This window comes from Thunnus maccoyii, chromosome 8, assembly GCF_910596095.1.
Source record: "Thunnus maccoyii chromosome 8, fThuMac1.1, whole genome shotgun sequence".
Lineage (NCBI taxonomy): Eukaryota > Metazoa > Chordata > Actinopteri > Scombriformes > Scombridae > Thunnus > Thunnus maccoyii.
In genome coordinates this window covers 16,692,855-16,709,290 of record NC_056540.1, presented here as the reverse complement: position 1 = coordinate 16,709,290, position 16,436 = coordinate 16,692,855, and the positions used below count along the sequence as shown (strand labels likewise).

Genomic DNA, 16,436 nt, shown 5'->3' with positions numbered 1-16,436 from the left:
TTCAGTGAGAAAAACGCATACATTCCAGGTTAATTTAGATGAGCGTTATATTGTAAACCAACTGTGTCTTCGTTGAGCCCCAGCTCATATGTAACACAGATCCTCTCCTCTTGTAAAACGCAGTAACAGGGGAGGGAACAACACTGCCTCACAATGCATGGTAGAATTGACTTATCGGGCAACAGCGTCACTTGGAGGCTAAAATATGAAACTAGTATAACCAGACATTAACCCAGTGGGTTTTGTGCTTGGATGGCTTATTTATGAATTAAAATACGTTAATGGGTTCTTATTTTAATCTGTGGCATGTCGTTTTTCATGGCTGTGTTTCGTTATCAGGAGGCATCCAATATTAAAAACTCAAATCTCTAGTTGCTGTTTGCAAAAAGATAAACGGGTACAATTAATCTCTCCCTGATTTAAAAACAAAAACAAAACACAATTTTATAAGTATGAAAAGATCTGATTTTTGTTTTGTATATTTCATCTGAACCAAACTATATAGTATATTTATAAGAACAAACAAATAAAAATAAAGACATTCTTCCTCATGAAGTGTGTACTGAAAGCAAGGAAGTGGTAGTAAAAATAATCAATCACCAACCTTAACCATGTACTTAATGCTTCAAAGTTATTAAATACTAAATATTATTATTATTATTATTATTATTATTAGTCACCGAATTATTGCTTTCGATGTAACCAGGGTCTCCTCAAAGTCAGTCCAACCTATCGACCTCAAACGGCAAAAGTATCAGTTCAGCGCTTCAGCACCATGGACAGCGACATGGCTGAGTGCAGAAACGACTGTAAACACAACACTCTTCTCTGTACAGCAGCAACATATTTATGTGCCAACTCTTAAAGCTTCAATAAACAGCATACATACAAAAAATATGAACATGGACTTTCTATCAACAATTTATTATGCTCAGAGATTAACTTACCAGAGTAGACATACGAGATACTGCTGATGACTGTTCTCCATTCTGCAGGGTTTCAGTTCCAGCGTCATCAACACTAACCAAACTTTGACTCATTGGTGGCATATACTTGATGTCACTCTTTCTGGAGTCAGTCGTCCTGCACACCTCGTAATTGTACACGTGTTGGAGAGTCCCTGTCCCCAAAGTGTCTGAGTAACGTGGTGGATAATATGGAATCACAGGAAGATTGGAGTGATACAGGATGCGAGACTGTCTCCATCTGTAGATTTTCACTGATATAATAACCACTAAACACGTGATGAAGAGGAAAGAAACTACTGCCAGAGCCAACACTAAGTAAAAAGTCAGGTTGTCATTGTATTCCTTGTCGTGTGTAAAGTCAGTGAACTCTGACAGCACTTCAGGGAAGCTGTCCGCCACCGCCACGTTAACAATGACTGTAGCTGAACGAGAGGGCTGCCCGTTGTCCTCCACTATAACAGTCAGTCTTTGTTTCACAGCATCTTTATCAGTCACCTGGCGGATAGTTCTTATTTCTCCATTCTGTAAGCCCACTTCAAACAACGCCCTGTCTGTGGCTTTCTGCAGTTTATAGGAGAGCCAGGCATTCTGTCCAGAGTCCACATCAACAGCCACCACCTTAGTGACCAGATAGCCCACATCTGCTGAACGAGGCACCATTTCAGCCACCAGAGAGCCACCGGTCTGGACTGGGTACAGAACCTGAGGGGGGTTGTCGTTCTGGTCCTGGACATGAACAATAACTGTAGCGTTACTACTTATTGGTGGCGAGCCTCCATCTTGCGCTTTAACTCGTATTTTGTACTCTTTGACTTGTTCATAGTCAAGTGAACGCAAAGAGTGAATGACTCCACTCTCGGTATCAATGGAGAAATATGTGGAGACTGGATTTCCATTAACCTCCCCGTCAATAAGAAGATATGATATGCGCGCGTTCTGACCCTGATCTGGATCAGTGGCGTGGATCTGCAACATTTCGACTCCAGGAGGATTGTTCTCCATTACCTGAGTGCTGTAAACACTTTGGCTGAATGCTGGTGCATTGTCATTAATATCAGTAACGTCTAAAACGACAGTTTTTATGCTCGATAAGGCAGGCAAGCCTTCATCTGTGGCAGTGAGAGTGATGCTGTACTTGGAACGCTTTTCTCGGTCGAGGCTTTGCTCCGTGACCAGTGCGTAATAGTTTCTCAGAGACGATTTGATTTTGAACGGGAGATTTTCATCTATATTTAACTGAACCTGTCCGTTTTTACCAGAATCTTTATCTTGGACACTAATCAACGCCACAACTGTGCCAGGAGTAGAATCTTCTGAAATTCTACCCGAATAAGAGGCCATTGTGATAACTGGACTGTTATCATTCACATCTGCTATCTCGATTATTAATTTGCTGGCGCCCATTACACCCCACGGATCTTTTGCTTGAAGGTTTATTTCGTAATTTGGTAATACCTCGTAATCGATATCACCGGTGAGTTTAACCTCTCCAGTGTAAGGATTTATTTCAAAAGGGCAGGATGAGTCCTCTAGGTGCGTGAAGGAATATGTTACGTTACCGTTGTAACCTTGGTCCGCATCTATGGCACTCACTTTAGCAATAACTGTGCCGCGCAAAACATTTTCAAACACAGATACTTTGTATAAGGACTGTGTAAAGACGGGTGCGTTGTCGTTTGCATCCAGAACAGATACATGTATCCTTACTGTTCCAGACCTCTGAGGTTCCCCACCATCTACAGCTGTTAATATGAGCGTGTGCTCGCTTTGCTTCTCGCGGTCCAAACCACTCTGAAGTATCATTTCAGCGAATTTACTCCCATCTGCCCGAGCATGTTGTTTGAGAACAAAATGTTCATTTGCTTTTAAAGAATAACTCTGCAGTGAGTTTATTCCTACGTCGGGATCAGCTGCGCTATCAAGCAAGAATACAGTCCCTGTGGGCGTCGATTCGCTTATTTCCAAATTAATTTCCTTTTTGGGAAAAGCAGGAGCATGATCGTTTACATCTTGTATTTCGATGGTAATGGAAAACAATTCGAGTGGATCTTCCAGGACAATTTCTAGACTAAAGCTACACGGAGATTTCTTGGCGCATAATTTTTCTCTGTCAATTCTTTCATTGACAACTATATGCCCTTTGTTCTGGTTCAGTGCGACATACTGGTTATCATCGTCTATAGCGAGTCGAGCCCGACCAGAAACCAACCTTTTAACATCCAAGCCAAGGTCTTTTGCAACGTCTCCGACAAACAGCCCTTTCCTCATCTCCTCTGGTATAGAATAACGAATTTGTCCGCTAACCGCAGCAACAACGCAGAAAAGAAAAATGGAGACTCTCCAACCCCACGATGTGCCTTTGCTCTTCAGTGTATCCATATCTGCTCCAGTTAGCCGTATGAGCAGAGAGGCGTCGTATCTCGCTCACAATATGTACCGTATATTCTATACAGTCTTCTATCAAATCCACACAATGCCACCATCCACACTAGTGTCTCATCGGATATATACACACAACCATCGTCTATTCCTTTCAACGACGGGTGGTGACTTGGTCTCTGTGATAAGGCCGATGTTACACAAGTAGTCTGCTTAGGCAACAGCACCACCAACAGTGACTAAGTAAAATAACATCATCCTCGGTATGTGTGGACCAGTGCTCCAATGTCTGGTCTGTCTTGTCTCCTGAATCCAAACTTTACAGGCCCTTTCCGACAAACCTTTAATGCTACTGATCTAAAACATAATAATTCGCCGAAGAATGAAAGAACCATCAAATAATAAAAGTCATTTATAAAACAAATAAAAGTTAATTATATGTTTTCTCAGTATCTGATTGTACAGTGAACTTGCCCTTGTCACCACGTTTAGATATCAGTTGACTAGGAAGAGAACTGGGTAAACCTGTGAATATTTTGTATTGTGTTGGGAAGTGGTTCCCTGTAATCACAACTTCCTGTCACGTCCTTTAAATGTAACAGCCCCAACAGTGTCAATGAGAGAGAGAATTGTTTTTTAACAGTGCATACAAACAATCATGGGCATATACACACAAAAATAGACAGACAGACAGACAGACAGATAGACAGATAGACAGATAGATAGATAGATAGATAGATAGATAGATAGATAGATAGACAGATAGACAGATAGACAGATAGACAGATAGACAGATAGATAGATAGATAGATAGATAGATAGATAGATAATCTCTTCTCTCCTGATCCAGTGTGACTGATAAATCCAGTGACCTACATTTGAGCAGTGGAACTTACATCCACTGTGAAACGACTGCAACACTCACCCACAAGCATGCATGTATACTGACAAATCTCACAGCAGTATATTTCTTACATTATGCCTGCACAGGCAAGAATGCAGATTTTAATGGGGCATGATTGTGCCTCACACTGTCCCCCTATTCAGACACAATATTAGCATACATTGCTGCAGACCTTAACATTAAGCACATCATGATTGTGCATTATTCAGGCAAAGACTGCACAGCAGCAGCCAGGGATTATTAATATTCATGTACTTTCAAGCCTAGGGTAGCGTTGCACACAGCAATAAGAGCAAAGAAGCTCCCTGTGTTACACGACAGATATAGCTAAAATGTCAGTCTTGTATGAATATGACTTTCAAAGCAGCATTTGGGATGAAATGTGTCTTGGAAACATTCATGAAATTAGGTTTATTAGTTGGCTCCAATATAGTTTGTGTATGGTGAAAGAGAGAGTAAAGAAAAGTGATAGAGAACAGATAGAAGCACATTCTGGGTCAACACTGTTTCATGCTGACTGTGGGAGTTGAGTATGGTGTTGATGTGGCTGTGATGCTGTCATATAACAGAGTAATAAAATGTAGTGCACCTTGTGAGATTTTTAAAGAGAAAGGAAAATGAAAATATTCTTACCTGTGGGACCGAAATGGAAGTTTCATTCAAGGAATGCACCGAGAAAAGAAAGAACAAAAAAAAGAGAAAACAGTTAGTATGAATCCTGATAATACAACACAAATTGATGAGAACATTGATCAGATATTGTCACATTGCATTCATTTCCATGGTGGGACGGTGAAAATAACATATCAGACACTGATTTTGTGCCTTATCTGAAATAAATATGGACAAGGGGCTGTAGGAGAATTTCAGGGGCTGCAAAAAGAAAGATAGACACAAACTGACTTACATCTAACACATAGTCAGACTCCAAGTCCAACAGTTTTATAAAGCTGTCTAGTTCTCGACTTCCTTGTGTAGGACTACTTTGCTACTATCAGTAAATAAACATTTTAGAAATATTTCTTCATGTTTCTCACCTTGGTTCTGCTCAATTCCCTGCCTGCTCCAAATTTTTAGCAGATAATTTGACTGTCATTCACCAGCAGGTAACTTTGGTGTGTTAGACTGTTAACCTGGGGGGTCACTGTTTAGGCTTGTCTTTGTGTGTGTGTGTGTGTGTGTGTCTTTAAGTGCAGCTTAAAGGTGTTGCTAAAAATGTAGAATTACATACATAATGTCTCAGCAGTTTTCCTACATTTCATCCTCCACTCTGCACAAGATGTGTCTATAAGACAGGGCATATCCACCCACAGTATTCAAAAACACAGAAAACTCTGATGCTTGTGTTAATTAAAATCAGTCATGCTGTTAAATTGGCATACTTTCCTAGCATTCTGCTATATTGTTTACCACGTTGCTTCCTACAGTGGGTTCTTGTGACCCAAATAATCAAAAAAATAAGCAATGCTTGTTTTTTTCCCCTCCTACTTATAGCTGAAATTAGGAGCACAAATGGGCCTGCAGCTACATCAGGAAGACAATGAACTCACATATAAAAATTCTGTTGATGACATAACCTCTCTGCTTCACTGCCATGAAGCAGTCCATACCAAGTAGTAATACATACACAGTGACACAGAAACACATACATCATGTAAGTGTTGTGTAAGACTATAACCACTGATCTGACTGCAGCTCCGAACTAGGTACTTTTCAACACTTGTTCATATAAAAGTACTCATATTTCTGTTGTTATATGACTTTGGAAATGCTTTGCTTTTATACTCTCATATTCTCTTTTGCAAAGTTATGTTATGTCTCTTGGTGGTGCTTTTTACGTAGAAAAGTCTAATTGAGAGATAACCTCAACACAGAAAAATGGTGTAACAAAAGAAAGAAAGAAAGAAAGAAAGAATTAACATTCATTTATGTTTGTATTTTCAATGTACGCCTCAGATGAGGGAAAAAAACATGTGTTGACTTAAAAAAAAAAAGAAAAAAAATGTTTTTTTCATACCTCTATTTGCAGTACTGCAGAGCTCAGATATATAACTTATGAACTTACGTTCTATAGCTGAACGTTTTAAAAAGAATCATCCTTTTATCATCACAGGTTAATCTGTTATATGATTTCACCACAAACATAGAAATCTATTGTTGTCTGTTACTTATGTCCACAGATTAGTCCACATCTTTCACATGGTACAATAGAATAAATACATTTGAAATGTTACAGTTATCTATCATTCAAAAGGAGTATTTCAAATTCACTGCCAAACTATGGAAAAAAAAAACTATAAAAGTCAGCAGCTACCTACAAGTATTGTTTTAAAAGACTTTGGCATGAAGTGTGAGTGCATGAAAATATTGTACTGTCCATGTTCAAAGGATCACAATAAAGAGAGTCTAGAGGAGGCTCATTTGAGTTTTATTTAACAGTAAGTTGCAAATATTTGTTGACTGATAAATATTAGACTTTAACAGCTTTCGGAAGTGCACTTCCACTTCCTTTTGAAGTTATTACACTTGAGATACTGTCTAATATTTTTTATGAAACATATCAAAAAGTAACAAAACTAGTGAAAAACAGTTTAAAGCATTAGATAATGATAAAGATAAAGATAGATAATGCTGTGATAAATTTGTTGTTTTTCATCTTAAGTTGATGCATTAACTATGGCATTGAGTATGTTTTATTTTCCTTGTTAATTAGAAAGTTGCCTCAGATTTTTGTTATGATGACCACCAGTTTCGGTTTCTGTTGTAAATGTCTTACACCTGTGTCCTTTACACATTCTGTGCAAAAGCTTCATCAGGTCATTGAAGAAGTAAAACAATTTTTTCTCTTCAGGTTTATTTTTCATCAAACACAGTCTGTTTACATATTGTTCAATTCATGACAAATTCAGTGCAAAGCTTTTACTATCTTATTACAGTCTTTTTTTATTCTTTTTTAATCATTTTTTTTTGAAAACATAACACCATTATCAAAACGTGGCAGAATTGTATTCCAAGTTAAAAATAGAGAATAAATAAAAGTGTAAAAGTGCAGGACCTCACATTTGGCATCACACTAAAGTAACAGAGTAAACATATTTGTAGATAATAAATCGGAAAAGAATGAAATATTATAACCAAGCAATTCTGAAAAAGACAAAGATAAACTGGCAGAGAGAGAGACATACTAACTAGTGACTTAGAAGAAGAAGAGAGACAGGCAAACAAAACAAGCCTGACCAAAGTAAACACAAGTAACTTTCTGCTGCAATCTGCAAACAATTGCTAACAAAACAGAACCAGCACAATTAGTTTATTTATGCCACTATGACACTGTTTCTGAAAATATCCCACAACATAGACTTTCTACAGGGATAATATTGCCGTTTATGTTCAAGGTCAGGTCTTAGGTGATGAGGTTGAGATTATATTCAAAACTCCAAGGAAATTACACATTGCATTGACAACATAGTCATGCAGAAATACTGGAAAAATGTTCACATTTTAAACATACATAACCGCAAGATATACTGTTGCAGTGATTCCATACAACCTGATTAAAACAATTAATGCAATTACAACAGTGACAGTCAGAAGGTCCACACTTAATAAACTTCACGGGGAGTATTTTGCAACATATTTACAGTACGCTTTGGCTTGTCATGGCCGACTCTCATGTGACTACGTAACAAGGATGCGGTGGACCTGCCCTCACCTTCAGACTAGATCTGTCTGTACTGGTACGCCTAAGAGTGTTTTTTTGATAGGCTGCACTCCTTTTTTTCAATGTGTCAGTGTCTGTATTTGTCCCGAAACGAAAATCACCCCTCCAAGAACCAGTGGTCAAGAAGGAGTCATACCGCTCATCTTTCAGCAGGGTCCCACAACGGCTAAAATCTGTCAAAGTGGAGGGGCAGTAGGTCGTGGGGAAAACCGGGAGACTATCAGTGGTTGAACGGTAAACATAACCACGCCGACAGAGCTTGAAATAAAACACTCCGCTGATTAAAAGGATGAAAAGAGAGGAAACGGTTAACAGAGCGACAATCAAATAGAGTGTTAAGTTATCGCTTGCTTGTGATTCATCCGCAAACTCAAAGAGTTCGTGTAAAACTGGCAGCCCGTCACCAATTACTACGCTGACTGTGGCAGTGGCAGAGAGAGATTCGGGTCCGTTATCCGTCACTAAAACTACAACACTTTGTTTTGGTTCATCGTCCTCCATGAATGGTCGCACAGTCCTAATTTCTCCTGTATGCAGACCGACTATAAACAGGTCATGTCGCGTTGCTTTAATTATTCTGTATGAAAGCCAAGCGTTATGGCCAGAGTCAGCGTCCACAGCTACCACCTTAGTAACCAAGTAACCTCTCGGCGCTTCAAGTGGCACCATATCCTCAGCAATGAACCCGGTGGTTTGAACAGGGTATAAGATAACAGGTGCATTGTCATTTTGGTCCTTAATAAAAACGTTTACAGTGCAGGTAGTGGAGAGTGGAGGATCCCCTCCGTCTCGAGCTGTCACCTTGATTTGGAAGTGAACTGACTGTTCATAATCGAAGAGTCGTGATGTGAAGAGCTCGCCTGTTTCTGAGTTGATGGTAAGGAAAGAGGACACTTCTGAGTTTGTGTCCTTCGATATATAGTACAGTAGTTTAGCATTAGATGCGTCATCAACGTCCTCCGCTTTCACTTTCATCACAAACGTGCCAACGGGTTGGTTTTCCAAGATGTTGGCATTGAACTCGTTCTGCGTAAAAGTCGGGGGGTTGTCATTTATGTCATTAACCACGATTGTTAAAACTTTGACACTGGAGAGTGAGGGAGAGCCCCCATCGGTGGCAGTAACTGTGATGTTATACTCTGGTTGAAGTTCTCTGTCTAGTATTCCATCAGTCACTAACATGTAATAGTTTTTGACCTCTGATACAAATTTAAATGGAACATGGTCTGAAATTGTACACGTGACGCGCCCACTATTTCCAGTGTCCAGGTCATAAATATTAATCAGTGCCACCATAGTTCCTGGTCTACAGTCTTCGGCCACGTTAGCCGAAGCTGACTTTACTTCTATCACGGGTTTATTGTCATTTACGTCAATAACGTCAATTATAAGTTTACAGTGAGAGGCCTGACCACCGCCATCTTTAGCTTGCACATCCAGCTCGTGCTTACTAGCCTCTTCATAGTCAATGACACCTGCCACCCGAACTTCTCCGCTGAGAGGATTCATTTCAACAACTCCTCCCATCTTGTCTGACAGGTGACTGAAAGAGTATGTTATCTCTCCATAAACCCCTTCATCTAAGTCTGTGGCATTCAGCGTTGCTATGACAGTCCCTATGGCCGAGTTCTCTGGCACAGAGGCTTTGTAAACTCGTTGGCTAAAAACTGGGACATTATCATTGGCGTCCAAAACACGGATATGGATAGAGGCAGTTCCTGATCTGACTGGATTTCCCCCGTCAATTCCATTGATTTTCAGTACATGTTCAGCTTGTGCCTCTCGATCCAGAGCCTTTTTAAGAACCAGTTCCGGATAAGCATTGCCGTTTATTTGGGTACTCATTTCCAGCGCAAAATGATCATTTGGGCTCAGTTTATATTCACGGACTGAATTCGTGCCCAAATCGGGGTCATGCGCGCTCTCCAACGGAAAGCGCCTCCCGAGAACTGTGGATTCGACTAAATCTAAATTTATCTCCCTTGCAGCAAACACTGGGCTGTTGTCGTTTATGTCTTCAATATCTAACACCAAGCTGTATGCTTGTAGGGGATCTTCAAGTAAGAGCTGATACTGTATGATGCAGACACTGGCTTGCGCGCAGAGCTCCTCTCGATCTATTCGTTGGCTGATCAAAAGATTGCCCGACGCAGTGTCCAGTTCACACAGCTGGCTGGTTCCTTCTGCAACAACCCGGGCGCGACGAGCATCAAGCTCCCTCACTTCCAGCCCCAGATCCCGCGCGACATTCCCAATAACCGACCTCAGCTGCATCTCCTCTGGAAGGACGTAACGGACTTCTCCAAACGAAATGTCAAAAAACAGGCTAAACAATAAAAAATGCAGCCACCGTTTTAAGTTTATTCGCTGCTCCATTACTAAACATGCTTTCAGACACAGATATACTGTCGAAATCATTTCTAAATCCTTCATTTATACATCCAAATATCGAACTGAAAATGCTGCTGTATTCCAACGGTTCCCTGCTTCTGTGGCTGAGTTAATCATGCTCTATTAGGGAAGCTGTCAGCTTGGATTCCTCTCTCTCTATCCTCATTTCACCACTGCTCTCCCTCTCTCTCTCTTTCTGTCTCTTTCTCACTCTCTCGTTGGTTACAACCTCACTCTCTCCCTCTATCTGCCTCTCCGTGCACACATTAACACATGCACACACACAACACACACAGTCTTTTTCTCCATCTCTCCCTCACACACACCCACACATGCATACTCAGCCCTCGGCTCTCTAACCCAATGCTCCAGTTTCACTGACACAGATACAGTGAGACACGGCATCCATGAGTCAGACATTATAAAAGAGCGTCACCAAGAGACTGAAAGTATAATTACAACAGTATGAGAAATGTGCAATAAAATGTTTGATGTTTCAAATATAAAATATCATCTTGCACCACCAAGATAATACTAGGCAAAAATCAAGTTGGATGAATTACATTTATGTTTCAAGCAACAGGGGATGGAAACAGTAAAGGCAAAGCCTGAAAAATGTTATAAAATCCTATATACTTTGAAAATGCACTAGTTTTTATAATGCATAACTGATGTCACAATGGACAGTTCAGTCTGCAGAAAATATAATTGGTGCCAACCTCCTCCTAGTCCCGGATTTAGATATCTCTGGAGTCAGGAAACTGACAGAAACAGGCAGGGAAAATAATTGCAGACCCCTCACACCCTAAACATGACTTATCTCAACTTCTGTACTCCAGTAGGTGCTACAGATCATTCTACACCCAACAAAACAACTGAGACAAGTACAGTTACTAGGGGGATTGTAACCTAATTGCATCAGTAACTAAATCTGGTTCTATTAATCTTTTCTCTTTGTATGCAGTTATTTTTTTTGTACAAATAAATGTACTAAAGTTAACTTGTACATAATATCCCTTCATTGTCGTACTAACTTTAACTGTATTTACTAGTCTGTAGATATAATCTCCCATTAATATATGTTCATAATAACAACTCTGAGTGAACAGTAACTTATTATCCATGCAATATCATGTGTCAGTGAGTGTTGCTCCCCTGCATGCGTGTGAAAGAAAGTCCAACGTTACAAAGCCCAAGATGGCTGGAGAAACTGAAAAGTTTCTTTATTTGTTTTTTTCTGGTTTGTGACAAATGTGGAGGTTTGATCTGAGAACTTCATAATGCATCAAACTGTTGAACATTAAATAGATCACTGATAATTGCAATGTCAAACAACAGCACTAAAATGCACCTTAAACTGTTGCGTGCCATTTAACAAACCCAAAGTATAAGGACCAGTGAACGTGCAGCATTAATAAGTGGGCTACTGTAATTATGAAGAAGATGGTGCTCCGACGGTAAACAGCATTTTGTGTTTTTCTAATTTTTAGAATTTCACACGATCACACCAGTGTAAGTTTAAATAGCATTTCGCCCCATCACCATTCATAACTATAAAATAAAGTGAGCCCAGCAGCTTGAAGATGGCTTAATGGCAGGATGACCCCACAACCCAGAATGATTTCAGAAACATATTACAAAGAAATCAGCAACATATTGCTGCAATAACAAAAAGTTTCAGTTGAAGTCTTTGACTAAATAGTTTTATCAATGGATTTGTTAAATTACTGAGGAGAATACAGGGTTATTGCTCGATAAATGCGAAGTATTGTTTCACTTAATTAGATGTCTAATATGGCTCCATTATCATTTAAACAATACAGACCTTTTCCATTTTTTAAAATAAACAATTTAATCTTGTTGTCCAGAAAATGTGAAATTAAACATAACATCTGTTCTAGACAAGTCACACCTCAAGGGTCTGAAAACGGACTTACATTACCAGATAAAAGCAGCAACTCATTAAAGTGAAAACGTTATAAAAAAAACAACCTAAATATTTTAGAAACTGTTATTTTATAGCAAATCATAACACTAAGTGAGACAAAAATAACATGACAGAGGAATAGATTACAGCAGTAAAAGGGTCAAAAAATGCATCAGAAAAAAATCCCTGTTCAGCACCAAGGACAGAGGAACAAGCATTGACAGTCAAAGATGCTCCCCTGGTTGAAAACAGTGGACACAACATAAAGCACTCACATGAACAAACAAAGAGAGCAAAGCTTTTCTCTCTCTCTCTGTCTCTCTCTGTCTCTCTCTGTCTCTCTCTGTCTCTCTCTGTCTCTCTCTGTCTCTCTCTGTCTCTCTCTCTCTCTCTCTCTCTCTCTCTCTCTCTCTCTCTGTATAGAAAACTCAAAATCAAATACTGCAGAATGACATATTGAAGACGTTTTGCACATCTTTGACAGATTATATGACGCATGTTCCTACCTCAGGAGAACTATTACTGTCCCCAAACACGTCAGCAAAGTCTGATGGACTCTTCCTCAGAGTCTGGTCAGCAGGCAGAGTGTTGTCATTGTAAGATGTCACGAACTTAAAGTCACTGGTTCTAGACCCTGTTGTCAAGTAGGCGTCATAATTATAAGTGCTGCGTAAAGTTCCTGTGCCGTCAACATCTGCATAATTAGGAGGGAGATAAGCGCTGGGGATGGCAACTGCTCCATCAAACAACAGTCTGGGCTTTCTCCTGCGACAAAACCTCACACCCAGGATGATGATAATGAAGGTCAGAAAAAAGGTGGACACAGACACGAGCGCGATGATCAGATAAGAGGTCAGTTTGGAATTCTTCTCATCATAAGAAATATCCTTCAGTTCTGGGACCTCAGCCAAGTTATCAGAAATAAGTAAATACATGGAACAGGTGGCAGAGAGAGAGGGCTGTCCGTTATCTGTCACTGCCACAATAAGGTTCTGTTTCATGCTGTCAGATTCAGAAATGTCCCGCTGTGTCCTGATTTCTCCGCTGTGGAGACCAATACTGAAAAGTCCCGGATCAGTGGATTTGACTATATGATAGGACAACCAGGCGTTCTGTCCGGAGTCCGCGTCCACCGCTATCACTTTGGACACCAGAGAGCCTCCGTGTGCAGCTTTGGGGATCAGCTCGGTCATGAAGGAGTTGCCCTCCGGGGCGGGGTACAGTATCTGAGGAGAGTTGTCATTCACATCCGATATGAACACACTGACGGTCACGTTGCTGCTGAGCGGAGGAGAACCGTTGTCTCTGGCCATCACGTGCACTTTAAAACTCCTGAACTGTTCATAATCAAACGACCTCACAGCGTGGATCACCCCCGTGTCTCCGTTAACAGATACATAGGAGGACACCGGGGCTCCGTTCACCTCACCAGGCAACAGAGAATAAATCACTGTACCGTTTTGTCTCCAGTCGGGGTCTCGAGCAGTAACGGAACATAAAGTGGAGCCAGGTTTGTTATTTTCAGTCACATATGCGCTGTAGGACTGTTCCTCAAACACAGGTGGGTTGTCGTTGATGTCTGCTACAGATAACTGAACAGTGTTAGAGGAGGACAGAGGTGGAGAGCCCTCGTCAGTGGCAGTGATTGTAATGTTGTAATCAGACACTAGTTCACGGTCCAGTTGTCCTGTAGTCACCAGGGAATAGTAGTTTTTAATAGAAGGAACCAACTTAAAAGGGACATTTTGCTGAATGGAGCAGCGGACCTGTCGGTTGCGCTCAGAGTCTCTGTCCTGCACATTAATGATGCCCACCTCTGTACCAGGAGAGGTGTCCTCTGGTATGGGATTCGTCAGTGATTTCAAATTGACCACAGGGGCGTTGTCATTCACATCAGTGATAGAAATGACTACCTTGGCGTATGATGATAGCCCTAACCCATCTTTTGCTTTAACGCGAATTTCAAACGATGAGGTAGTTTCATAGTCAATGGTACCGATTACTCTTATCTCACCCACTTTACGGTCAATACTAAATATCTTCTTCACATCCTCTGAAACATGTCCAAAGTCATAACTCACATCTCCATTCACCCCCTCGTCTGCATCACTTGCGCTCACTGTGACCACTACAGTGTCCAAAGGAGAGTTTTCAGGCAAACTGGCTTCATAAACGGCCTGGCTAAACACTGGGGCGTTATCATTAGCATCCAGCACAGTGACGTGTATGGCTACTGTACCTGATCTCTGAGGAGAGCCACCGTCTAAAGCTGTAAGGAGCAAATTAATTTCCTGTTGTTTTTCACGATCAAGCTCTTTATCCAGAACAAGCTCTATCATGTTTCCATCAACCATCAACACAAAATTATCATTCTTTTTAAGGCTGTACTGCTGGACTGAATTTTGTCCTACATCCGCATCGTGCGCCTCTTCTATCACAAAACGAGCTCCTCTGTCTGCCGACTCTTGGATTTCTAGATTTATCAATTCTTCGTTAAATTGTGGCGAGTTATCATTAATATCCTGAATGTGCAGACTGATCCGATGGAGCTCGAGAGGATTCTCCAGCACGAGCTCGTGTTTTAGGATGCACGAAGCCTTTTCTCCACAAAGCCCCTCTCGGTCAATCCTGTCAGCCACAATCAATTCTCCGTTTCTCAGGTTTATGTCACAGTAACGTTTATCAGTCCCATCCGTGTCAATGCGGGCTCTCCTGCTGGATATCGCGCCCGTCTCCAGCCCGAGATCCTTGGCTATATTCCCAATAACTGATCCTCGTTTCATCTCCTCTGGAAAAGAATAGCTTATGTCTCCATATGCGCCATGCATCCAAAGAAGGAGGAAATAAAAGCTGCGTGTTTGAAACAAAATCATTTTCGAATCTATCGTCAACGAGTAGTTCCTAACAGGTTGTAGAATAAAGCGAACAAAGACAAGTTATGTCATAACACGAAACCACGACTAGCAACAACGATTCCAGGGTGTTTGTCCGTATCTGAACACAAGAACATAAGAATGTACGTCCCCACCAAAGGAAAGAGGCATTCAAATATCCTAAGGTTGGTGTATAGCGCCACCGTGAGTGAGGTTGAATATAAACATTGATGAAAGAAATTGCACTTTAAATTGTTTATAACCTTCTTATTACTATCTTCTATCTGGAACAAATACTACAACCATGTTGTATAAGCAACATTTGCAACCACATTTCCCCATAAGGTTCAAATCAAATAATCAATCAGGATACAAGCAACATCAATATTATTACTGTATGTATTAATTGAAATGAATCCATCTTAAAAGCAGGGTGATATCAAACTATGAGGCAGACCGCCTCTGTGTTCAAGACTAAATAGAAATGGTGCAGTGAAAGCAGTGAATACAACATATTTATGTATTTTTATAGCCATACTTATCTAAAAATAAAAAATAAAAAAACTACATAAATACACCATGCAATGAGTCTTCTCAGTGTTAAAGTTGTCTTCAAATATGCAAAGTCACCACACTTAAGTAGAAGACAGTCAATTTTAACAATATCAAACTAAATACTAGTATGGCCAGTAAAATGCAACAGTTTTCTGCCTGTGTAACAGCTTCAATAACTGATAAAAAATTGGAAAATATTGTACAGTCATGATGAGTAGTACAGTAAGTGGAGTGCACCACCTTTATCATGAGGTACATTATAGTCCTCTCGCCGTCATACAACAGGTGCATCTCTGATAGATTTCCCTTTTGTGTGATCTTGGCTGTGCTGGATGGGCATATTGCTTAATGACCTCACCTTTAAAAAATAAAATATAATTTAATTATAATGTCTCATGGTGATAAGTGCAGCATTTGTGTTGTAATGTTATGGTTACATAAAATTATGATAGGTGTGTACTTTATCTGGTGTTCCGTTGCTGTGAGGATTCTGTCTCAATTCTGTACTGAAGACCTTAATCCTCACACAGTGATCAGCCAGTTACCTTACCTCATGTTAACCACAATATATCAACATGCAGGTAATCTATTTTGGTTTCAGTCTTAAAACATACCAGTAGTTGTCTGTCCTTTATTGTAATGATGACCTTCTGTCACCACTTCTTTCAGTTCTATAGTGGTTGTGTTTGTACTAACGCAATCTTTCATTGTGAACTGA

At 40.3% G+C, this 16,436-nt stretch overlaps 4 protein-coding genes across 12 annotated transcripts in view; all 4 read right to left on the bottom strand.

The window, feature by feature from the left end:
- LOC121902128 (protocadherin gamma-C5-like) overlaps nt 1–16,436 on the bottom strand; it is a 309,164-nt gene that overhangs the window by 198,717 nt on the left and 94,011 nt on the right. The gene's annotated exons all lie outside the window — the stretch shown is intronic.
- On the bottom strand, nt 939–3,485 carry LOC121902231 (protocadherin gamma-A2-like). Its single transcript, XM_042419489.1, has one exon. The coding sequence runs from the start codon at nt 3,345–3,347 to the stop codon at nt 939–941; it is 2,409 nt and encodes an 802-aa protein (XP_042275423.1). The 5' UTR covers nt 3,348–3,485.
- Nucleotides 7,169–10,472, bottom strand: LOC121902135 (protocadherin gamma-A10). The gene has a single exon (XM_042419380.1). The coding sequence runs from the start codon at nt 10,403–10,405 to the stop codon at nt 7,922–7,924; it is 2,484 nt and encodes an 827-aa protein (XP_042275314.1). The 5' UTR covers nt 10,406–10,472; the 3' UTR covers nt 7,169–7,921.
- Nucleotides 12,718–15,659, bottom strand: LOC121902154 (protocadherin gamma-A4-like). The gene has a single exon (XM_042419400.1). The coding sequence runs from the start codon at nt 15,161–15,163 to the stop codon at nt 12,776–12,778; it is 2,388 nt and encodes a 795-aa protein (XP_042275334.1). The 5' UTR covers nt 15,164–15,659; the 3' UTR covers nt 12,718–12,775.

What these genes read in the sequence shown, in the direction of transcription:
- LOC121902231 (XM_042419489.1), bottom strand. Translation starts at nt 3,347, where the DNA reads ATGGATACACTGAAGAGCAAAGGCACATCGTGGGGTTGGAGAGTCTCC.
- LOC121902135 (XM_042419380.1), bottom strand. Translation starts at nt 10,405, where the DNA reads ATGAAGGATTTAGAAATGATTTCGACAGTATATCTGTGTCTGAAAGCA.
- LOC121902154 (XM_042419400.1), bottom strand. Translation starts at nt 15,163, where the DNA reads ATGATTTTGTTTCAAACACGCAGCTTTTATTTCCTCCTTCTTTGGATG.